We start from the raw sequence: 25,763 nt of genomic DNA on the forward strand, positions 1-25,763 counted from the left end.
TTATATGACTATTTTTCCTCAAAACAATTCAAGAAATCTCTAATTTTCGTTTGTACTTCCAATTTAGGAACACCCTGTATGTGGTCTCCAAGGGCGCAATTGGCTCATGAATCAACACAATTACTGAGTTCTCGTCAGTGCTTCTCTCTTAATTTATACAGTCTGTTTTTGTCGAATCTCGGAAGACGCTTCCAATTCCTTCATCCGATTTTTTTTATCTCGAAAATTAATATCGAAGCAAATCCACTCCTTATAGTGAATATCCGTCAGCCTACACACGAAAATCTGTATGATTGGATCCGCAGTTCACATCTCGGTTTACGTATTCGATTTATTTTCGTTTCAAGGACACCGCTTCGAATGATGTTCATTTAAATTTCTCGCTCCGTTTAATGCCGAATGATTATTATCATTCGATAAGACTTCCATTTGAAGTTCTCACTCGAAGGCGTAATAAATTTTATATATCTATGAATTATGAGGATATAAAAATTCTACATACATCAGACATAAGTGTCTCGAGGTGAAGAATATCTGTTTTTTAGTCATTTCCACAATCAAGTCTGGGAATAAACCCAATAATTAACATATTTCGAATTCCGAATAAGAGTAATGAGAGAATATAAAAACCTTTGACATAAAATTACTATGATATAAACAGCATAAACATATCACTTTGATGTGTACAAAATGGTGAAGGCGCCAGGAGTATTAACAGGTTATAAAGGTGTTTTTTTCGAGGTATATAACTTTAAGTTGGCAATACTGTTCAAGATGGCGACCGGTTTAACAGCTGTCAAGTGATTTATTATCAGTTTGGTTTGGCAATTTATCATGAATAGACTCACTCCTGAACAACGCTTGCAAATAGTGCAATTTTATTTCGAAAATAATAGTTCTGTGCGGAATACGTATCGCGCACTACGTCCATTTTATTTTGTTTAGCGATGAAGCGCACTTCTGGTTGAATGGCTACGTCAACAAACAAAACTGCCGCATTTGGAGTGAAACTAATCCTCAGGTGTATGTCGAAACACCGTTACATCCAGATAAACTGACTGCTTGGTACGCTTTATGGGCTGGTGGAATCATTGGTCCGTACTTCTTCAAAAACGATGATGACCAGAACGTTACAGTCAATGGTGATCGGTATAGAGCCATGATTACAAACTTTTTCATTCCTGAATTGAACAACCATGATGTCCAGGAGCTGTAGTTCCAACAAGACGGCGCAACATGTCACACAGCTCGTGCCACAATCGATTTATTCAGACACGTTTGGTGACCGCCTAATTTCACGTTTTGGACCTGTGAATTGGCCTCCAAGATCTTGTGATTTAACACCGCTAGACTACTTTCTGTGGGGCTATGTAAAGTCATTGGTCTATGCGGATAAGCCACAAACCCTTGACCATTTGGAAGACTACATTCGCCGTGTTATTGCCGATATACGGCCACAAATGTTGGAAAAAGTCATCGAAAATTGGACGTCCAGATTGGACTACATCCGAGCCAGCCGTGGCGGTCATATGCCAGAAATCATATTTCTCTAATTCTGTGGTTATTCCGTTCATTCTTCCACATCTTGTAGAACAAAATAGTGCGAGAATATATCAGAAACGCATAGTTTTCATGGTTATATTTTATTATTCTATGTTGGTACTCCGAACTTTCCGCCACGGCTTTATCTGTCAATTCATCAATTTGCCTTAGAGAAATCAGTTCTGCCAACCAACATTTTTCAATGCAAAAATCACTAAATGATATTATGGAAATATTTCATTGATTTCAATAAAAATGCAATGAATTAGAGAAAATAATGTATAATACTCGTACAGAAGGCTCATTCTACCACTCGTTCATTCAAAAACTCGCCACTTCGTGGCTCGTTTTTGAATTTTGAACTCGTGGAAGAATATGAATGCCTTCTGCACTTGTATTATAAATAACTATTAAAATGTAATGCCACAAGGTTATCTTGCGGATAAATAAAATTCATGTCAATCGAATAATCCATCGTTGTTTTATTGCAATTTAAAGTTCTATAGCTCTAAACAAAAACACCCTATACAAGTATTTTAATAATGTTACAGAGTTCAAGAGAACATATTGACCAATATACTGTTAATAATTCTTCATTCCCTTAAAATAATTCAAGGAATATCTTATTTTCCTTCGTATCTAAATTAAGTTTGTATCAATAGAAGTAATGAATTCGGAGTGTTGGTAGATCAATAAATCAGGTCCACAGAATAATAGAATTATCGAAGCTGTGGTGAATTCACCTCCAACACTATTGTAACAACAGTTAGGAAATTAGGCAGGCCACTAGCCTTTCTGCGTGGCAGTGTAGATACATATCGATCTTTAGAAAGGGAATCCAGCATATAGACATCCATTTCGGCGGATGCAATCTAGATTGTAAGCTACGATTTAATGCTGGTCTGTTCTAATAACTTCCTGGATGATAATTTGCAAACAGCGGTGATCCAGCCGAATTATGTTGTGTTGTGCCATGGATTACGGTAATGTACGGTTAGATTGATGCTTCCTTTCAGCTGTATCATTCGGTGGGGTTCAGATTGAGGTGAATCTGAATTACAAATTACTATTATGCGAGATCGGTTGAGTGAGCCATTGGAAAATCATATTTTACCGATTATGAGGTTATTCTTGCAATGAGAGAATACAGGTGTCCTAGCACCACAGAATTTACCATTGTTAAAAATATTCGAATTTTCTTCAAAAAAATGTTTTCATACCCCTTTAGAGACTGAAGATTAACTTAATTTCCTTATATTATAAATATCCAATTCGATTCATAGTGGGAACTTAGAAATGAATAGGCAATTAAAAAAAAAAGAAGAAATATATAGAACGTATGAAACTCGTGTTATAACGGTTGTTTTTTTACGAGGTATATAACTTTAAGTTGGCATTACTGTTCAAGATGGCGACCGATTCAACAGCTGTCAATTTATTTAATCTCAGTTTGGTTTGGCAATTCATCCTGAATAGACTCACGCCAGAACAACGCTTGCAAATACTGCAATTTTATTTCGAAAATAATGGTTCTGTGCGGGATACGTATCGCACACTACGTCCATTTTATTTTGTTTAGCGATGAAGCGCACTTCTGGTTGAATGGCTACGTCAACAAACAAAACTGCCGCATTTGGAGTGAAGCTAATCCTCAAGTGTATGTCGAAACACCGTTACATCCAGAAAAACTGACTGTTTGGTGCGGCCAGATTGGACTACATCCGAGCCAGCCGTGGCGGTCATATGCCAGAAATCATATTTAAAATGTAATGCCACAAGATTATCTTGCGGATAAATAAAATTCATGTCAATCGAATAATCCATCGTTGTTTTATTGCAATTTAAAGTTCTATAGCTCTAAAAAAACACCCTTTATAACAGAAGTTTCATCTAGAAGCGTTTGTTTGAGAGCAATATGACGAGAATTCTATACAAGGGCTTACAATAAGAAAAAAAAAATTTAAGTTAACAAAAAAGAGATAAAAGAATTGATCAAACTTCATCGATATATGAAATAGCTTCGAAATGACAAACTGAGTTCGAACTATCGAATTTTCGAATGCGATACTCCTTTTAGAAAAAGTCCCATCTTCCTCATCAACAAGGATCGAAACGCTGTTGGTGTTTCGTTAGAGCAAAGAATTAACACTCAACGATGAGTAAACGCGATGAATCACAAGCATTTCATCCTGCTTTATGAGCTGCCACTCATTAATAAGGCCCTTGTGACAAGTCATGAGATGAAAGGATTTTCTTTTATTTATGGCTGCATTTACCCAAAGCTCTTTCGTTTTATGCACTCTCCAGCAGTTTATATCTGAAGGGAAACACGAAATCCTGATCATTCACGACGTGCTGAATTCTGTACTGAGAGGATTTCGCATTTGTGCACTATAAACCTACCTCTTATTCAACAAACACAATATAATTCATTTTTAAAAATTGTTTCATCTTAATTAGAACACGTATTGACGACGATATTCATGAATTAGAGTATACATACACTGTGTCCGTAAAGTATGGAACAAATTCATTTTTAGCTAAACAGACCATAATAATCTAATATACAGGGTAAATTACTTTCGAGTAATGACGTCACCGTCATTTTTTTCAAATGGAACACCCCCTATTTTGTCTCAATTTTCCGATTACTCTAGCTGAGCTGATTCCAAAGATGTATCACATGATGATTCCAATTGGTACAGGGTGGACAAAAATACAATAGTTTTGTGTGTGCTCATAAAGTAACGCGTAACATTCTTTATTAGTTGAATTAACAATATTATTAAAAATACTTATTGTCTAGCAGAAATTGGTTTGAATGTAACACCCTGTAGTTTATTACATTTTTAGATCAATAAAAATGTATAAAAATAAGAAATAATTTCTTTCATATTCTGTCTGCTAGACCACAAGTACCAAACATGTTTGGAAACAGCTCATTTTTATTAATCTAAAAATGTAACACAGGGTGTTACATTCAAACCAATTGCCGCTAGACAATAAGTATTTTTGATAATATTGTTAATTTAACTAATAAAGAATGTTACGCGTTACTTTATGAGCACACACAAAACTATTGTATTTTAGTCCACCCTGTACCAATTGGAATCAACATGTGATACATTTTTGGAATCAGCTCAGCTAGAGTAATCGGAAAATTGAGTCAAAATGGGGCTGTTCCATTTGAAAAAAATGACGGTGACGTCATTACTCGAAAGTAATTCACCCTGTATATTAGATTTCAGGATTATTTCTTAAAATGGCCTGTTTAGCTAAAAATGAATTCGTTCCAAACTTTACGGACACAGGTTATAGTTAAGATTTGATGGAATCGATATTCGAAACTAACTATCCCTTTGATCTCATTGAATGAGCATTTCAAATTATTAATTCCTGGAGCATTCCAGATAAAATGTTACGTTCTATCTTGTACAATCGCCTTGTGCGTTTCTCCCACCAACTCGATGGTGTTTTACAGCCGTATCACCAACTACAATGATATTGTAGTTAACGTTGTTCTACCAATTAATTCGATGCCTAATAACCCAAGTTGATTGAATTCTAATCGACCAATTATCCCACAAGTCTCCCTATTATTAACTGGTTGATATTCAGGTGGTTGTTTGCTGAATACATATTAGAGTAATACCGTATACATGAACAAAACAGCCTACAGTGGTGTGTAAAACCCAAACAATGTATCAATGAACTCGTACGCTTTGTTTACAGAGCCCAATTTTCCAAATTCATATTATAATTTTCACAATGGATGAAGATATCAAACATATCATCTCCCTTAAAACAGAATATCGTATAATTCCCAAAAAAAAACAAGAATTCCTGTCCAAAACTTTCTGTATTCCAGTGATATTGATTCCATAGATTTTTCTTCTCAAACCTTTCTCAGTTAATGGAATGAATACTCAGAAGGGATTTACTATTCGAGCAGACTCTCAAAACTAGCCAGAATGTATAAATTATAAATGTTGAAACGGAAGATCCCACCCAATTCGAGTTTTGTAATCAGAGCCATGCTGACCAGCGATGTTTATTTCTGATTGGTCGGTTCTCACTTGAAAAGTGAGAGCTACTCAGTGCAACTTTTTCATTAGGAGAATTTACGGCCGATTGAACCCGTCGAGAAAATTAAGGAAATGAAAACTGCGATAACAGGAAAGGAAATCTTCACGTTTCCTAATACGATTTCTAGTGGATGTGAGTTGAGTTGAGGCTCAGGTTTTTGAGGATTGAGGTGACGATAGAATCTCTCACTGAACGATGGGAAAAACTCGGTGAAAAATCTGGATTCAATAAAATTATTTTCTATACAGGGTGTTCCACCATTGACGCGACGCTCTGTTATGATAATGCACTGAAATTTTCGAATATTTGGAATTACACAGGGTGTTACAAAAAAGTGTGAAGGACCAAACATGTTTTTCTTCTGGAATACCCTGTTCTTATTGAATTTTTAGGTTACATGGAATGAATGTCGAATAACTTTGTTGGAAGTTTTATATGCTTAAAATTTACAATTCCTGAGATATTTGAATTCTTCATAAATTGGAAGCTCTTTGACTTTATGTGAATGAGATTTTGCAAATGAACGAAGAAAGCAACTAAGTAGGTACTGATTTTTTTTATAATCATTGAGAACTTTACAGAGTACACATTCAAAATAAAACGATTCATTGATGACTTATTCAGATGTTAATTGAGGGCTATTTCGAATTTTCTCATTTGCTGGAAAATTTTTCAAAGAAAATATAATTTTCTTCCTAATTAAGAAAAAATATATACAGGGTGTGCCATTCAAATGAGTCATCAATCAATCGTCTCATTTTAAACACCGAGTAGAGTTCGCAATGATTATCATACAATCAGTACAAACATCCATTCATCTAGTCTTCACTTTCGAAAAACTCTTTCTAATGAATCGATCAATTTCGAAGTTATAAGATGTTTAAGACCCTCCAATTTTTGAAAAATCGAAGCTATAAAAATCATAAAAATATTCAGTTTCACACGGCAAACCAACCAAGTGTGTCTCTATTATAAACAGTTAATGTCAGATAATTAAAATACTCGGTGGCCCCCAAGGTCTCCGGATTTAACACCGATATTTTTTCCTTCGGTTACATTCAAAGAGCTGCATTTATCTATTTGAAAATGTTGAAATGTTGAAAAACCCTAACGGTATTAAATCCGGCAACCTTGGTGGCCACCGAATTTCTTAATTATCTGAAATTCACAGATCATAATAGATAGACATTCATACTATTTATTCACTATTATCGGAAATAATTTCCAAGATAATTTGTAATTTCTCGTAATTACCTACTCACCGAAAGTAATGAAATTTATAATCATCAATTAATTCATTATTGTCAACAATGGAAACAAAAGCATACCGAAATTCCAACCATTTATCAAAATTACCCGAAAATTTTGGCACCTGTACAAGTGGAAAATTTTCTTGTCTAAAAGCGGACCACCCTGTAACTGAATTTGACAATAGCTGACTGTTTTGTACAATATCTGTTTTCTTTGATTGAATCTCTTCACACTTTGAAATAATTTCGAAATAATCATCGATTAAATTTCACCTTCTTCAATGTTCCCTTCTTTCCGATCTCGTAATTATTGTTTGATTTCTAATTAAATTTTGATTTCAAACTGAATTTTCTCGAATCTACTAAAGCTTTCTATTATTTTCTACACTCGCAACTTCAGATTTAGTAAATCAGTATCTTATTGTAACCTTCGTAGATTCAAATGGTTCACATATTTTTCCAGAGAGTCAATGACCTTTGTCGATCATACTTCAATTCAACAGGAATAATTATTAATGTAACTGAGCTTATTTCCCCACAGAACGAATTAAAAAAAAATAACTTACAGGTAGTATTCCTTTTTTTGTAGAAACCATCATCTGGTCAGCCTATATCCAGGAAATTTTCTGCCAGGGCTTGGTCGGCAAGACTTGAATCTTGATTTTCCTTCCAAGAAACACTTCGCACTTCATACTGAAATAATATGGATATTAGCAGGTTAATTTGGACCAAAATGTCTGTACACTTACTATACAGTTAACACTGTTGCTTTTCACTCGAAAACAGGCACTAATTCATCCCAAACGATCTTTTATTCCTCATAAATATTGTAAACGATACAATACATACTTGACGTTTTTCTTCTTCTTACCCTTGGCTCACTGTTTGGTGAAATGAACATTTCTTAATTAACAATGCCAATATCAAAGTACAGGTATCTATGAAATGTCATAGAACATGTCGATTATGAAATCTGACAACCTGCATCGCTTCTTCCATATCGAGGCTTTTTTTTTTCGATAGTAGACATCAAGAAATAATAAAGTTGACACCTGAAAGAGCGTTTGAAATAAAAAATTATATTGATTATTCGTGATCCTAAGCGTAATATTTTCTAAGAGACCAACTCTGAGAGGGATGAATAATATTAAGTGTTCGATTGATTCAGACACAGAAGTAGTAGAAGGATTCATAGAGACCTTGAAGTTAGCTCAATTATTTTCGAGATCTATGCCTGTTTCTATTTTACCTCATTCAATTCCCAAACGATTAAGTATGTGTGAATAATTATAATTTTTCGTACCAGTAATTCGCCAAAAGTAATGAAATTTATGAAAATCACTGATTAATTTATTATTGTCAACAATGGAATTCCAACCATTTATCAAAATTACCTGAAAATTTTGACACCTGTCCAAATGGAAAATTGTCTTGTCTGAAAGCAAACACCCTGTAACTGAATTTGACAATAGCTGACTGTTTTGTAAAAAAATCTTTCATCTTTAATCAAATATCTTCTCACTTTGAAATAATTATTGATACAAATTTCACCTTCTTAAATTTTCTCTCCTTTCTGATCTCATAATCATTTTTTGATTTTCAATCAAATTTCGATTTCAAACTGAATTTTCTGAAATTACTAAAGCTTTCTTTCATTTTGTCCACTCGCAACTTCAGATTTATCAAATCAGCATCTGGTAAACTACACTGATTCAAATTGTTTACATGTTTTCCAGAGAGGTCAATGACCTTTGTCTGCCGTGTTAAATTCAAATAAATAATTATTGATGTAACTACAAGCTATTTCCCTCGGGATGAATTAATAAGGAAAGAACTTACGGATAGTATTCCTTTTTCGTAGAAACAGCGTCTGGAAACTCTTTATCCAGGTTTTTTTTTGACAGGACTTGTTTCTCCTTCCAAGAAATACTTCGCACTCCATACTAAAACATGAGTTACCTATATCAGACTCATTTGTACCAAAATGTATGTACACTTACTATATAGTTAACGCTGGTACTTTTTACTCGAAAACAAGCATTGATTAATCTCAAAATAACTTTTACTTCTCAAAAATATATTGAGAGAAACAATACATACTGAATTAACAATGCCAATATGAAAGTGCAGGTGTCTATGGAATGTCATAGAACATGTAGATCATGATAATCTGACAACCTGCATCGCTTCTTCCATATCAATGCACTCATTTTTTCGATGAGGAAAAATTAAAGCTGATACCGTTTGAAAAATATTTTTATATTTAGATTATTTGTATTTCTAAGCATAATATTTTCAAAGGGACCCACTCTGAGAGGAATGAAAAATATTAAGTCTTCGATTGATTCAGACACAGAAGTAGTTGAAGGAGTCATAGAGACCTTGAAGTAAGCTCAATTATTTTCAGGATCTATTCCTGTTTCTATGTTACCTCATTCGTTTCCCAAACGATTAAGTATCCGATTAAATTATACCCAAAAGATTTATAAAGGAAGGCATAAAACCTTACAAAAGTTCACGTAGTTTTTTTTTTGTTCCAGGATACTTTCCGTTACCATCAATCTACTGTCTGGCCTGGATCTGCTTGGATGTCCTTTTTTGTACAGCCTCCATTATGCATCTGTGTACCATTAGTGTAGATCGATATCTCTCGCTACGTTATCCCATGAAGTTTGGGAGGAACAAGTCCAGACGGAGGGTCACATTAAAAATAGTTTTTGTTTGGCTCCTGTCGATAGCAATGAGTCTTCCGCTCAGTCTGATGTATTCCAAGGTAAGTGCAACGTCGCATCCTTGGTTTAACGTCTATCTTTATGGATTTTGAGAAATCTAGCCAGAAACAAGAAGAATAATAAATAACTTGATAGGTGTCTCGAGGCGAATGGAAAAATTTTGCAAAAGTTTTCAATTTTCAGGGAGAAATATTTAAAGATTGAATACAACATATTTGCTGGACGAAATTTCTATATTTTTCGATTCTAAATTATACAAATTTGCAAATTTGATTAGCTGACAGGCCCATGTGGAATTCTAAGCAAATATATCAGTCAGCAGTGCTTTTTTTCTCTGGAAGACTCTTATTTATGAACTCCAATTGCCGAACTGTTGAGCTGCAGTTTTTTCTCCAAGGCCACAGAAGGTTTTAGTTTTAGCAACTGTTACATAAAAACTGTTTCGCCAACACTGTAGCTTCTTCAGGTTATATTTCGACTGAGCTTGTAGACCACTTTATACAGGGTGTTCCTGAATTAGAAGTACAAAGGAAAATGCGAGGTTCCTTGAATAATTTTCAGAAAGAAAGTCCCATAAACATGAGTGATTGAAGCTTTGTTTTCAAGATACAGGGTGTTTCTTTCAGTTCTAATTTTTGTGATGATTATACCAGTTTATCAAATATTAATCAATCTTCGCTACTGATTGCGTAAATAAGTACCAAAACATATAATAATATCATTCATCACAGCTTACTTACTGGATCTTTATAATAATTTGAATTTTCCTGAGGATTAGTAGAGAATTGTCTGAAATTTTTTCTCGAAAACTGTAGCAGATGCGATGAATTAACAAGAAACCAAAAAGTGTAGTACGGGATCAAAGTTCCTTTTCACAATCTTCTAAATTGCCTGTTGCCCAGAAAAGAGTTCCAGAAAAAAATCACCCTGTAGATTTGGCTCAAAATTGGTATATCACAAAATCCAAATTCGAATTGTCATATCTATGCCAAATTCAAGTTGAATAACTCATGAAGGGAAGGTGCTATGAGAAATATACTTGAAAAAAAAAATTAAACACCCTGTCATTTTTGTTTGTACCCCCAATTTAGGAATATCCTGTATAGGCAACAAAAATTTGAACGTTCACTGAAAAAAAATCAACTAAAACGAGCATAATAAATTTGACAGGTTTATTGGATAGTAATTGACTTGAATCTCAAATCTATTTCAAGATTTTTCGTTCTGTGTCACTTAAAAATGAACCCTTAACACATGCTCTGACTGGAATAGTAGAAAATTGAAGTTATTTTCATTATAGATATCATAATCAACTGAAATTTCAGTGATGTATAAATTATAGGTAGAGTGTTCCTTGTTTATCTACTTGAAAAAAATAAAAACCTGAATTTTAACTATTTGTCCAAATTATCGATTTTTTGTGAGGACATTCTTTCGTACATAAAATGTGGAATAAACCCTCAATAATCAAAATCCTTTCAGGATCAGGGATCGCTCATAATGGACGGTACATGCCAAATACCCGATCCGCTGTACAAACTCATAGGATCCATCATATCTTTTTACATACCACTCCTTGTGATGTTGATCACTTATTGGTTAACGGTGAGGTTGCTGGCCAGACAGCAGAAGAACTTGGGTGCTCCCAATTGGAGCAGTAATTGGATGGGAGGGCCTGCCAATACCGCTTTCGGTAAGTACTTGATCGGTAAATTTTATGTCCTGTCTGGATTGTCCAGACTGCAATCTGAAACTGAAAAACTAATGTTAGATGTTGGTGTTCGGATGTAAGACGATTTTCAGATAGTTTCATTGTAACGGGTGTTTTTTTTCGAGGTATATAACTTTAAGTTGGCATTACTGTTCAAAATGGAGACCGATTTAACAGCTGTCAAGTGATTTATTCTCAGTTCGGTTTGGCAATTCATCATGAATAGACTCACGCCTGTCCAACACTTGCAAATAGTGCAATTTCATTTCGAAAATAATGGTTCTGTGCGGAATACGTAACGCGCACTACGTCCATTTTATTTTGTTTAGCGATGAAGCGCACTTCTGGTTGAATCGCTACATAAACAAACAAAACTGCCGCATTTGGAGTGAAGCTAATTCTCAAGTGTATGTCGGAACACCGTTACATCCAGAAAAACTGACTGTTTGGTGCGCTTTATCGGCTGGTGGAATCATTGGCCCGTACTTCTTCAAAAACGATGATGGCCAGAACGTTACAGTCAATGGTGATCGGTATAGAGCCATGATTACTGACTTTTTCATTCCTGAATTGAACAACCATGATGTCCAGGAGCTGTGGTTCCAACAAGACGGCGCAACATGTCACACAGCTCGTGCCACAATCGATTTATTGAAAGACACGTTTGGTGACCGCCTAATTTCACGTTTTGGACCTGTGAATTGGCCTCCAAGATCTTGTGATTTAACAACGCTAGACTACTTTCTGTGGGGCTATGTAAAGACATTGGTCTATGCGGATAAGCCACAAACCCTTGACCATTTGGAAGATAACACTCGCCGTGTTATTGCCGATATACGGCCACAAATGTTGGAAAAAGTCATCGAAAATTGGACGTCCAGATTGGACTACATCCGAGCCAGCCGTGGCGGTCATATGCCAGAAATCATATTTAAAATTTAATGCCACAAGATTATCTTGCGGATAAATGAAATTCATGTCAATCGAATAATCCATCATTGTTTTATTGCAATTTAAAGTTCTAAAGCTCTAAAAAAAAGACCCTTTATATGTTGATTTTTTTGAGTTTTATATGCTCTGACTCAATTCTCTAACTTTATTGAGTTAATAAATGAATGAATAATTCTCTGCGTTTTCCTGATATTGAGACCTCCTCATTCGTTTGTTCGGAGAACTGTGATTTCCTAGCTACGCAAATCAGGATGCGCTTCTTCAGCCAACTACGTAGCAGTCCTGCTGGCGAGGTCAGCAGGACCCCATTTCCTGTTGTCCGAGATAGCGAAGTTGTCGGTTTCAATTTTGGAAATGAATTGTGTGCCGAAGATGGAAGGATTGCGGCCGAACTTTGGAAGGGACTTTCATTCGATTATGAAATTCAGGAAGTCGAATCCCATTTATGGAACGGACTTAATTTCATTTGTTGTCGGAAGGCCGCAGCCACCCGTTATCATTTAATTGAAAGTGAGTAGTGGTTTGCCTCCCGAGGGATTTCGTCTTGCAGGGTCCTTTCGGAGGGACAACACTGGAATTAGGCTGTGCGGTTGGTTACAATTTTGTAGGAACCGGTGTTTAATGATAGCGAGCAAACAAGTGAGACACCTTTGGTTCATTTAGTTATGACTAGGTTTCTTCTTCCGATCTTTGGATCACTTCTTCAGAATCCTCCAGTTTTCCAAAAATCAGGAGAAAGCAAGTCGAGAAGGTGCTTCAGAAGGACCCAAAAGTACTGTTCAGTGTCTGTGAACTTTTCACCATTTTTGTACTGGATTTAAACAACTTTATTGCGCTGTTGAAGCGTGTATCGTTCCGTTTTCAGTAATGGAGTAGTTTCACTGTCAAATATTGAAAGACGACAGCTGCAAAAGTGGTCCATAAAGCGCACCAAACAGTCAGTTTTTCTGGATGTAATGGTGTTTCGACATACACTTGAGGATTAGCTTCACTCCAAATGCGGCAGTTTTGTTTGTTGACGTAGCCATTCAACCAGAAGTGCGCTCCATCGCTAAACAAAATAAAATGGACGTAGTGCGCGATACGTATTCCGCATAGAACCATTATTTTCTAAATAAAATTGCACTATTTGCAAGCGTTGTTCAGGCGTGAGTCTATTCATGATGAATTGTCAAACCAAACTGAGAATAAATCACTGAGCAGCTGTTAAATCGGTCGCCATCTTGAACAGTAATGCCAACTTAAAGTTATACACCTCGAAAAAAAACACCCGTTACTTCACCCATCACTTCCAGCCAGCTTTTCACACAAAAACGATAGCCAACAGAGATTTTTTTGCATATTCTTAAATTGATCTGCAAAAACTTGGAACATTTATCATTCGACTACTTCTGCCAGTTGAAATTCTCAAGAGTTGCAATCACACCCAATACAAATTCACCTGTTTTGGGCTATTCCCGAAAATCTCTTACTTATGAAGATATCCGCTGGGCTGTTTTATATGGATCAGCCTGTATTCCGAACACACAAACTAACAACTTTGCATCCTTGCTCTCGAATCCCACAAGATCATCTTCCGATTTCTCCGATGAATCGCGAAAAACAAAATAACGACCCTTTGTGCAAGAAAACTCTCGGCTCCAGTTTTCCCTCAGGACCGGTCAAATTGGATAGAGCAAGTGAATAAAGAGAAAATCTATCGACCTCGATAACAAATATAATGTCGGAAAACTTGATGAAAAGTTCGAGACCAGCCTTAATCGATAAAGCCTCCGATATATAACTTCATTTTATGACATTTACGGTTCCCGAATAGTGATATCTGATCCTTGGGCCAATAGAAATCCTCCCGAAAGCGTCTTAAGGGTTTTCCACTTCCTCTGAAGGTCCGAAGTCTGCGACACCGTCATAATCAGGGTGTCGTATAGAGAAACAGCTATTTGATCCCCAAAGCTATATCTTGGGAGGAGTTCTATTTCTCCAGGATGATGAAGAATTCTCGACGCAATAACCTACATTTGAAACGACTTCTGGGTTAAGGAAGATTGTCAGGTGCTCCATTGTTTGAGTGGATATAAATTCACAAAAATTCCAGAACTCGAGACATAGGCTTTTGTATCTGTAGTCTCAAATTTGTTTTCTAGTAAAACGATATCAGAATCTCTTTGAGCTAGAAAAAAATTAATGCCACATTTTTGGGCTCGATTTTTCAGGGAATTCATTTGGTGAAGAACGTAAGAAAATTGGAAAATAGCTGTAAAATATTTTCATCATGTCTCTCTTTGTATTGCGGCCGTTTGTCTTTCAACGGGATATCGTAATGAACCCATTTTTCGTCTCCAGTCACAATGCGATGCAGAAATCCCTTCCGTCTTTGCCTTGCAAGCAGCTGTTCAAAAGCAAACAAACGCCGTTCAACATCTCTCGGCTTCAACTCGTGCCTACGGCACCCAATTTTCTTGTTTCTCAATCATTCCCATGACTTTCAGGCGTTTTGAAATGTCTTGTTGCGACACTCCCAACGATCCTGCTAATTCTTGCTGCGTTTGACACGAGTTTTAATCAAGTAATGCATCCAATTCTGCATCTTCGAAAGTGTTTCTCCGCCAAGCTGGTCTTCGACGTTAAAATCACCGTTCTTGAAGCGTAGAACCACTTACGGTAAGTTCTTTCACTAATAGCGGCCTCACCATAGGTATTTTAGAGCATTCGATGAGCCTCAGCCGCGGATTTTTTCATATTAAAGCGGAAAATTAACCTCCCACAAATGACGAGAATTTGGCTCGTAAGCTGACATGTTTAATCAAGAATAACTTTTTGATGCAGACACAAATCGACTAAGCTTATTCCATAACATCTACGATCTATTTATTTCGACTATCACTTACCGCTACATCTATTGCAAAACGTCGGAAGCAAAGTTGTGCACCAGATAACTAGTGATAGTTCCTGCGATGGTTACTATCATGATAGCACTATCGATAGTACCTTCATCGTGAAGATGAGTTTTAATGAATAGATAAAATCATGTTAGTAATCGAATAACAGTATTTGTTCATATAGATGTTGTCTTTATCCTTGAACCTTTCATATTTTCTCTGTTTGTAAACATACTTTGATCAGGGAAAAAAATCTCAATAATCCCTAAGTTGGTATGGAGTTAAGACATTCAATTTTGTATAGTCTACAAATTTCCTCGCTCCATGTTTGAAACGATGATAGAGGAGCAAAATTACTAGAGCAACAGACAGTTCAAATGCAATTATCTTGCAAAATACAAATGATTTCTCACATTTTTCAGATAATTCTTTTCCACACAGCCATTTCTAACTTTATACGTTATCCAATCGGAACAAATATATACCAAGCTATTAATATGCAGATCGCGTATTTGTCAAGAGCACCTTCCTTTGCAATTCAAAAATTCCCCTCCCACCAAAACAACATCGCCCGATGGAAGAAAAACATAAGAAAATAAAAACAAACACTCAAACATTGTATCTCCATTCTCACCCTCTGTTTTTTCTTGCAGATCGACGTTGTACCTGGAGGAGACTCCTGAACGCCACAAAAGCGAAGAACGCAAACAACAACTGTGCAACAAGTAAAACATCAACTCCCCAACATGCATATTCGGCGGCGTCCACAGATACGGAAGTTACGACCATAGACACGCACGAATTGTGGATCCAAGAGTCGGAACCTACGCCATGCACGGTTTCAGCACTGAGCGCTTTTGGTGCTGAGATGCTGAAGCTGTCAAGAGGTCTAGAGGCTGCTTCCAAGGCGATGGCCAACAGCAGGAAGAACCCTGATATTACAGTCAACAGTAATATGCTGGAAGTGAGGTTAGTCCAAAAAAATTTTTTTGCAGATTTTGAATAAAAACTAAATTTATCAATCAATTGATTCGAAATTTATTCGAAAGCCATCCTTCTCAGTATTAATCTCATTCAAATCGATAGCAGATACAATTTCTCAACCAGAATATACGATGAGCATCTGAATATAACCCCGATTGAATTAAAAAGTTCCAGAGAAGCCTGTCAGAATTCCTTAATTCTAAGTAAATTTTTTTCCGATATCATCAATATTCTCGCTTGAAACCGCAGAATTGTTCAAAGTTTGAAAGTTCCATTCTTCTCCCTGTTGTCGATTCAATCAAGTTAATTGAACTCCAGTATGGAATGAGGTTTTTTGTGTGTTTTCCTGTGAGGTATTTTGGTTATTACATTGAGTTCAATTCAGCTTTTCTCTTCAATCTGACTAATTGATATTTAATGAACTGATCCTTAGCCTTGAAGCAGAATTCTAATCTGGTTTTTTTGTTGAAATTCCTTTTATCTACTACTTTTGGAGCTATTTCTTGATTGCAACAGAAATTTGTTTGATTAGGGCATAGAAATATTGAAGGCAATTAACTTGGAAAATGGGCATCAAAGGGATCATTCATTGGACCTGAACTTTTCTGTGGGTTTAAGAGAACATTACAAGGTTGCAGTTCAACAATGGAATCTCTGACATAAGAGACATAGGTACCTAGACTTGCACAACCGAAAAGATTTGTGAAAGTTTTTCTGCTTTACTCAAAGATGCTGATTCAGAAGTCAGGCATTGAGCTTTCAGTTATCTGAAACAGCTGAAGGGGTCCTGTAAGTGCAAAAACCACCATGATCTGTTGGCAGATTGAATTTGCAGACTCTGCTAAGTGGACAAAGAAACATCTGGCACACATGTTGTGCAAATGTTCCGATCTGGCCAGTCTAAATAACACCTTTCTGGATAAACCAGTTTTAAATTCTCACGATGTGATGATATTCGAGACTCCCATGGATGTTCCCAATTATATGATAGATGATCTTTTTGAGAATTGTTAGGTAGTGTATAGAACACAACATCAAATTGGTTAGAATGAGAAAGTTGTAACCAAAGACGTATCTTGTCTAATTTAGCAGTGGCCTTTCATATTGAAATCAGGAAAGAACTTATGAACTAACCAACTTTGAAGTTGTACTGAAGTTATAGTACCAACTCTCTAATCACAAAAAGCTGTTTAAGCGTTCAGCAACTTCTTTTTTGTGGCCCCATCAAAGATCTCAACACTAGTCGTCGTTATCTACAGCTCGCCCTCTATTTCCATAGTCCTAATGAACTGCAGTATCTGGAAAGGCTTCGAGGAGGTTACTTCCTTACAAGTAACACAAGCACTTCTTGTGTTGGCTTGCTATGGTGAGGCATTCCGCTATGAGGTGATCCAAAGTTCTACCACCCTACAGTATCTACACTCGTTGTTTGCTGCTAGACTCATTCTCATGAGTTTCATTGAGGAGGTGTAGCATATTCTTGCTAAGATTCAGTTGCCTCTTAGATCTTGGAGTATCTAAGTTTCTAAGAAACTTCTGGGAATGATCTAACCCAAAAAGAGTCCGACAGAGTTGCTCTTTCGGATTTTTCCTTCTCCTGAAGTTCTTTCTTGTAGGTACATTTTCCTATGTCACAGAAATGTTCTGGACCAATAAATGAGGTTTGTGCTTCTTTTCTGGCATTAAGGTAAGCTCAAAATATAAACGAAACTTGAACAACACTTCTACCTGAAGCATTGTAAATATGAACAAGTACATAATACTATTCAAACGATAAATATCTGCCTCATTTATATTTTCATTTTACCCCACATGAGAAATAATTGCGTCTTTGAAAATTACTGCATCATTGATGACTCCATATAGCCTTTCCACATCAATTATCCAGCCAACTGATGAGAGCATGAAATGTGCATCGAAGTTTGCTCCAAAATTACCCTCAACACCGTTCATTAAAAGGCTTTGTCGCATGCCCCATCAGAGCCTGGAGTAATGGAATGGAAAAAGTTGAAAATTGCATAAAACTCCAAGCGGGCCCGGAATGTTAGAGCAATAAAGTTCAAAATTCACGCAACTGTTGCATTTCGACGAGCCCTCCACATAAATTCAGTTTGGGAGACGACCATCTGTCCCCCGCCAACTTCGCAGATGGAATTCCTGGCCTCTTCCAGCCCGAGGGCGGTGTGGAAGAGGGAACGGGCGAAAAGTCCCGAAAATACCCCTTTCCGAAGGGATGCGATTTGCGTCCCAGGCATACAAAGGGGGAATGGAAATAATGGAATATTATATCGCTGCACGGTCGGGATACAATACTTCTGGAAGAGGAAACTAGTTAGAGGAGTTGGATCAGACTCGAGAAAAAACGTACCAAGGTATCGGCTTATGGGAAGTTTTTTGTCGACTGTTTGGAATAGAGGTGGTTTAAGAGTCCTGAGAGGATTCTAGTGCAAACTAATTTGGCACTACAAGACAAAAAACGGACTGTGAAGCTCGAGATATGTACAGGGTATCCGAAATTCAATGTTCACTGAGAGCATCTCGAGAACTATAAGACCCTTGATCTCTTTTTTCGAAATGATGAGATACCAGAAAGCTAATTATAGATATCTTGATTCCTTAACGAGCAAAGGGTAATAATCATAGATAGAGGGAGTATGCGCATTTTTTACATGTCCCCAACATGGTTGGATTACGTTAGATTGAAATAAAGGGTGTTTTTTTTAGAGCTATAGAACTTTAAATTGCAATAAAACAACGATGGATTATTCGATTGACATGAATTTTATTTATCCTCAAGATAATCTTGTGGCATTACATTTTAAATATGATTTCTGGCATATGACCGCCACGGCTGGCTCGGATGTAGTCCAATCTGGACGTCCGATTTTCGATGACTTTTTCCAACATTTGTGGCCGTATATCGCCAATAACACAGCGAATGTTGTCTTCCAAATGGTCAAGGATTTGTGGCTTATCCGCATAGACCAATGACTTTACATAGTCCCACAGAAAGTAGTCTAGCGGTGTTAAATCACAAGATCTTGGAGGCCAATTCACAGGTCCAAAACGTGAAATTAGGCGGTCACCAAACGTGTCTTTCAATAAATCTATTGTGGCACGAGCTGTGTGACATGTTGCGCCGTCTTGTTGGAACCACAGCTCCTGGACATCATGGTTGTTCAATTCAGGAATGAAAAAGTTAGTAATCATGGCTCTATACCGATCACCATTGACTGTAACGTTCTGGCCATCATCGTTTTTGAAAAAGTACGTACCAATGATTAAACCAGCCTATAAAGCGCACCAATCAGTCAGTTTTTCTGGATGTAACGGTGTTTCGACATACACTTGAAGATTAGCTTCACTCCAAATGCGGCAGTTTTGTTTGTTGACGTAGCCATTCAACCAGATGTGCGCTTCATCGCTAATGGACGTAGTGCGCGATACGTATTCCGCACAGAACCATTATTTTCAAAATAAAATTGCAAGCGTTGTTCGGGCGTGAGTCTATTCATGATGAATTGCCAAACCAAACTTAGAATAAATCACTCGACAGCTGTTAAATCGGTCGCCATCTTGAACAGTAATGCCAACTTAAAGTTATATACCTCGAAAAAAAACACCAACAAAAACAAATTTCAAATGTCTTTTTTCATCATTTTCACGCAAGTCATCACAGTATACCCACAATGTGTCGAAATGATAAGCATACAAGAAAGGAGCACGTCTAGACCATAATGAAACAAATAACCCTCAATCAAAAACACATTGTGCTAACTGTTCACGTCTATTCGATTTCTGGAAGGGTTATTGGTCCACCCTGTACTAGGCTGTAAAGGCAGCATAGAAACTCTGGCGAATTCAAATGAAGTTGAATGAATAATGGGAAATCCCTTGAGTATGCGACGACTGGTTGCTCTTGGGACCAAACAATGCAGACAACAGTAAAGTTCCACTTCTATGGTAGAACAAACATGAGCGATTGATGTAGATTCTGCAGTTCCATTCATTCCTCGGTCGAAATACCACAGACTCTATCGGACCCTCCGCTAACTCCATTCCTATTAATTGAGGTGAATTATTCAGAATAGACTGCGTTACATTTTCACCTTTTATCACAATGGAAGAAAAGAAATACCACGTCATTCAATAAGCCAAGGGTCTGACAGCGCAGCTAGCCCAATACAATATTCTTCTCGTTAGTATCAAGCTTCAAAAGATGCCTTTCACAATTTCGGAACAAAGAGTTAAGTAACACTGTTTTCATGGAAAAAATACTAAGCAAACAAAACAATGGCTTGACAAGCGTTATTCAGACTCTGTTCCATCTACAACAACGGTTACAAGGTGGCCTAAGAATCACAGGGTATGCTGAACACTCTGATCGCTCAAATTCGGCAGACAGATCATTACATAACGTTATTGAATACATTGAGTGTAGAAAATGCAAAAAAAAAATCTCTTTCATTAAAATAATGCTTCTTATCACAAATCCATAAAAACTATAGTCAAATCGAACAAATGGAGCTTTCAAGTGCTTGATCATCCAGATTATTCTCCAGATCTGGCCTCCAGTGATTTTTCAAGACCTCAAAGGAATCCTCCATGGAAATAAATTTGGCTTCGAAATAGGCTTCAACCATCTTCGTTTGAGCCAAATGGTCAACAAGAAGGCAGTAATCACTGGAGACCAGATAAGCTGGCTGGTCTGCTTATAGAATAACATCAGACAACATTTTCTTACATGTCAGTTTAAGAGAGACAGATTCAGAGACAGTATTACAACGCTGTTGTAGGAACTGTGTTTCCTAGTCAATTCACATCCATGCAAATTTGGTGATCAATACTACGTATTGTGATCTCTTCAGTTCTGTTCACTATTAAGTGCTGATGAAGGTGATAACAAGACACTATATTCATTGATTCCAATATAACTGTATTTGGATGCTCATTTCAATATCATACTCTTCCTTTCGAATCGAGTAGGAATGATCAAATACTGTCATTGTTTTCTCTTTTGTTACAGATCGGATGAATCTATTCGAAATTCTAAAGCATCCCAATCGCCTCTCCACAATTCAAGTGAAGTTCCCCAGTGGCCTTTGTTGAAAAGACGCAGGGCGTCTACTTTTCATGAAGGTGATAGTAGAGACGAACAGCCTGTCAGAAAATGTCCAAGGAAGAGAGGTTTCAGCCTAAGCGAGTTACCCAAATTTGGACTCGAAGAAGAGTTCCAAACTACAGATCGAGAAGGTAAGATATCCACAACGAATATCGTTACAAGCATTCATTTATGGGATGAGAAGCTTCGAGATTGAGGGTTCGATTAGCCATAAGAAAACCTTTCAGAGCTGTCTTCTACACAATTCCCAGAGAGATCACTCTCTGAGGTTTTGAAACTGTGGCTTCTTAGGCTAGAGAGTTCTAGTCCTTTGTACCTAAAGTGCTCAGCTGTTTCCATATCAGATTTGCTGAGTCTGGAAACATCAACAGTTGACAAACCATTGTAGTATAGAAGGAACATTGTCCCAAAATGTCTTGAAGCACAGATCTTGACAGTTACAAGAGCGTTTATTTCTATCTTTCTCCTATTCCCCGGATTCCATTTTATTTCAGAGTTTGGTGTGTTTCCACTTGATGCCTTCAATATTTCACTGTGTTCCAACACTCATGATGGTGATTTTTTTCAGATCTATGTGAGAGTTCTCCATTTCCACTTCCCCCACCATGCACATGTCCCTATTTCGGAGAAAAAAGGAACGACAAATCCCCTACACCGATACCAACAGAAATCAAGATCGTTCCCAGCGATTCCTTGAATCAATCCAGCAGGTTTTTGTTAGATCCAGACAAGCACATGATGGTATCTCCCGTTTTAACACCCCGGAAGACAAGCCTGAAGGTTTCTCCCAAATCCAGCAACGATTCCTCGCCAAGTAACGTCATAGTGACTTGGGAACCTTCGAAAAGAACCCATAGAAGAGGTAGGCGAATCCATTTGGATCTGTCTCTTGAGTTGGTATCTAAAAAATGAAACTTTGCCTTCCAGGTTCCAGCTTCGGCCAAACCAGAACCTCAGCCTACTCCTCTCCAAGAACACCAACAACTCTTCGTCGCTCCGCCACCCTACGTCACAACGGCAACACCTTGGGCCTTAAAGACCGCAACAAGAACCCTTCTTCCCCTTGCCTCTCCCAAAAGTTCGGCTCCTACGCCCCCCAACCGGCACCGCCTATGAACAACAGGAGCATCCGCTCCCACCACAGCCGAAACTCCAGCGTGATCTCAAGGAACTCCTCGCGCCACGGAAGGATAATCAGGCTGGAGCAGAAGGCGACCAAAGTGCTGGGCGTCGTCTTCTTCACCTTCGTGATCCTCTGGGCTCCCTTCTTCATACTGAACCTGGTTCCGGCCTTCTGCGAGGAGTGCGAGAAGAACCTGGGCAACTGGGTGGTCCAGCTGGTCACGTGGTTGGGCTACGCCAGCTCCATGGTGAACCCGATCTTCTACACCATCTTCAACAAGGTGTTCAGGCAGGCGTTCAAGAAGGTGCTGACCTGCAGGTACAGGAACACGGCGTGGAGGCCGCACAGATGACAGGTGAAGATTGCGAAGAGGAGGATCAAGTTGGCGAACGCCTTGAAGCAGCAGCAGTTGTAAGGTAACTTGATGGTTGCGGAGGGAATTATCGAAGTTTGATTGAAAAGAGGAAAGTTGTAGAGGTTGTGTTTTTTTTGGATTATCGGTATTTTGAATGTTTCAGTCAATTTTGTCTTTGAAAATTGCTCATTTTTTGGTGAAATCACGTCGCGTCGGTATGGAGAAGATATTAGTTTTATACTTCTTTCGAGTATTGCCGATTTTGACCACCCTGTGCATACAGTGCATATCATTTTTATTGAAGCATTAGGTTAATTGGCTGTAAGGAAAATATTGGCAACTCACACTCTTTTTATCAAGTTAGAGACTTAAGAATATGCAAAATTGTTCAATTGGAATAAGGAAAAAACTTCAACTTATAATTTGAAATTATTATATAAGACACTTAACATTGAATGCAAATCCTGGTGGACGTTACAGTTTGTTATATAATCAAATCTTACAGTATAAATCGATCATTTTTCTGTTGAAAAACCGGTACGAAATTGCTTTAAGGATATGGAAATAATTATATCGAATTTACCTTATTTACTTATTCTCATTGAATTATTGATCAGATCTGTCATCAGACAAACCGAAAAAATTGTCAATGTTAGAATGCAACATATCTTCTTGTGTATAACTCAGGGAAATAATCATCATTTTCTCCAAACTGAATTCAATTTTATGTTTTCCAATATAGAGATAAATTACACTTAACTTGTTCTAAAATATAATGTCATGAGCAAGTTTGTAAATAATTTTTTTGTGGTGCTCTGCGTCTTGCTATCGACCAATGAACCGTCAAATAATGTGAACGTACTTTCTGAAAATTGTGGAAATTGTATTAACGTAAATTTTTCAAAGAAATTGATGAATTTTTCTCAACTATTAGTTTTGAATAAATATAACTATATTTATATCATTACGTTAGTATATTTGAAATTCACGATATTGGCCCGTGATGTCCAATATCCAATAACATGAAGTGTTGAACCGAAATCATATAAAGAACAAAAATGTACGAACCGTAAAACCAAAGAATGTAGGAAATTGACACCGAATGATCGATTATTTTCTATTAGGCTGTCATCATTCGTTTGTTAGCTGACGTTTTATCAACAGTGAAGATGTATTGACATAAGATGTTAAAACACGTATTGACAAAATGTCAAGAATTGATGCATCCACTGAACGACTACCTAATAGATGAAAAACACATCCAAATATCGAATTCTAACCATAAAAGCCTTCCATAAATTATCTGAACAATTTTTTTCCATTTGCAATACTATATACCTACTTAAGATGCCAAACGAAATAGAATTGACATATCGTTCATCTCAACTTTTTTGAATTATCTAGATCCCATACAAAAAGGGCTTGTAACGTATTTCAATGTCAATATCATTTATTCTTCGAATTTGGTAAGAATTAGACAACGATGAACATTTCACAAGACAATCAAATTGTACTGAAATCATATTCGAGTAATTCAAAAATATAAATATCAGAAGTAGGTACCTACATAATATTTCACTGTACAGTCTTCGAAAATTTAAGTTATAAAATATGAAAATTGTGAAATAAATAAATGTTGGTGTTCAATCAAGAAGAGGAGTGTGTATTCGTATTACAGATTTCAATCGAATAGAAAAGACATATATCATTTACAATCTGAAATTCTCTAACTAAAAACATTTGAATTTGGGTGTGCCACAAGAGACCGTACTTGGGCCCATTTTATTCATCGTGGGAGTAATTTAGTTATTTCAAAAATGAAAGATTGGTTTTTCGAAAGTGAAATTGATAATTTCGGTTTTCTAATATGTGAAATGTAGAAAACCATAACAGAAAAATCCACTTCAATGATCGTTATTATTTCAATTGATTTGTTGACTGTGAACTCGTTTCATTTCGTGTCAAATGCAATCCGTTGTTTTTTTTCAGTGAGGTCAATTCGAATAACCAAACAATCTGATGCGCGTCATATATTTAAATGCCTTTTTCCATTTTCCGTATTGGGTTTGAACTCAAATCCCACGCTGTGATATATTTGCCAATTTCATTAATTGGCACTCATTGAGTTGTTCACAAAGTGAAATATCATCAATAATGTTCGAATTTTGAGTAACAGTTTTAGCAGCTCATTCATCAAAGGCGACAAAATGGATTTGTCAATATATCTGATATGTTTTTGTGTTTCAATCAAAACTTTTCAGTTTTTCTAAGTGGCAATCAACTATTGTTAAACAAAGTGAACAAACAACTGGTTATTTCATCGACTATGACACCTAGTGTTCTTTTTTCGATGGGTGGAATGATTTATTTCATTTTTCAATCGAGTTTTTACACTTATCATATCCTCAAAATGAATATCAGCAGAGAGGTTTCTACATGGAAATGAAATGAATTTTGTTGTTTGTGAATTAATATTTGGAAAGCAAAGTATGTAATATGCTGTTATGATAATGAGGTGAAAATACGACTTGCAGAACAGATCAGAGACGACAAAGCCTTTTTCCGTCTCTTGGTAATTAAATAAAACGAAAATGGTTGTTCATAATGAGATACCAACAAAGTTCTCAAACACTTTTGAACTGAATTATTATTATACAGCAGTCCCATAATGTCTTTTCCGTTGAAAGTTTGCTCCGACTTGATATTCCTAGTTGTGCTGTTTGTTGCATAATTAGGAATTATAATTTGAACTGACTGTTGATACAGACGAATAAACTTGGAGCTTAAACGTGGTTTGTGAAACTTTTGGCTGTGGCTCTGTTAATTGGACCGGGTAATTCAAATCCTTTCTGCTCATTTCGGAAATTTTTCTACCTTCCTACTTCAAACATAATCTTTTCGACTGTTATACAGCTTTCAATTCGTTTTACACCCACGTTACTTATTCACGTGATTCAATCTAATAAGATAATAGTTTAGTCAACAGAATTACTAGATGTCCCAAAAAAGTATTTATTTATTCCATAGA

General features: G+C 36.7%; 1 protein-coding gene and 1 long non-coding RNA gene across 2 annotated transcripts in view; one reads left to right on the forward strand and one right to left on the reverse strand.

The window, feature by feature from the left end:
• LOC123677934 overlaps positions 1 to 7,924 on the reverse strand; it is a 31,689-nt gene extending 23,765 nt beyond the window's left edge. Inside the window, exons 1-2 of the long non-coding RNA XR_006747158.1 lie at positions 7,628 to 7,924; positions 7,445 to 7,571 (exon numbers count right to left, since the gene is read on the reverse strand). This is a non-coding gene — a long non-coding RNA (uncharacterized LOC123677934). The remainder of the gene's footprint in view (positions 1 to 7,444; positions 7,572 to 7,627) is intronic.
• LOC123677931 (dopamine D2-like receptor) overlaps positions 1 to 23,130 on the forward strand; it is a 76,062-nt gene extending 52,932 nt beyond the window's left edge. Inside the window, exons 3-8 of the mRNA XM_045614669.1 lie at positions 9,419 to 9,651; positions 11,093 to 11,303; positions 15,805 to 16,120; positions 21,162 to 21,388; positions 21,826 to 22,119; positions 22,185 to 23,130. Of these exons, the coding sequence (XP_045470625.1) occupies positions 9,419 to 9,651; positions 11,093 to 11,303; positions 15,805 to 16,120; positions 21,162 to 21,388; positions 21,826 to 22,119; positions 22,185 to 22,732 (1,829 nt within the window). The 3' untranslated portion in view covers positions 22,733 to 23,130. The remainder of the gene's footprint in view (positions 1 to 9,418; positions 9,652 to 11,092; positions 11,304 to 15,804; positions 16,121 to 21,161; positions 21,389 to 21,825; positions 22,120 to 22,184) is intronic.
• Positions 23,131 to 25,763: the final 2,633 nt, after the last annotated feature.

This window comes from Harmonia axyridis, chromosome 4, assembly GCF_914767665.1.
Source record: "Harmonia axyridis chromosome 4, icHarAxyr1.1, whole genome shotgun sequence".
Classification (NCBI taxonomy): Eukaryota; Metazoa; Arthropoda; class Insecta; order Coleoptera; family Coccinellidae; genus Harmonia; species Harmonia axyridis.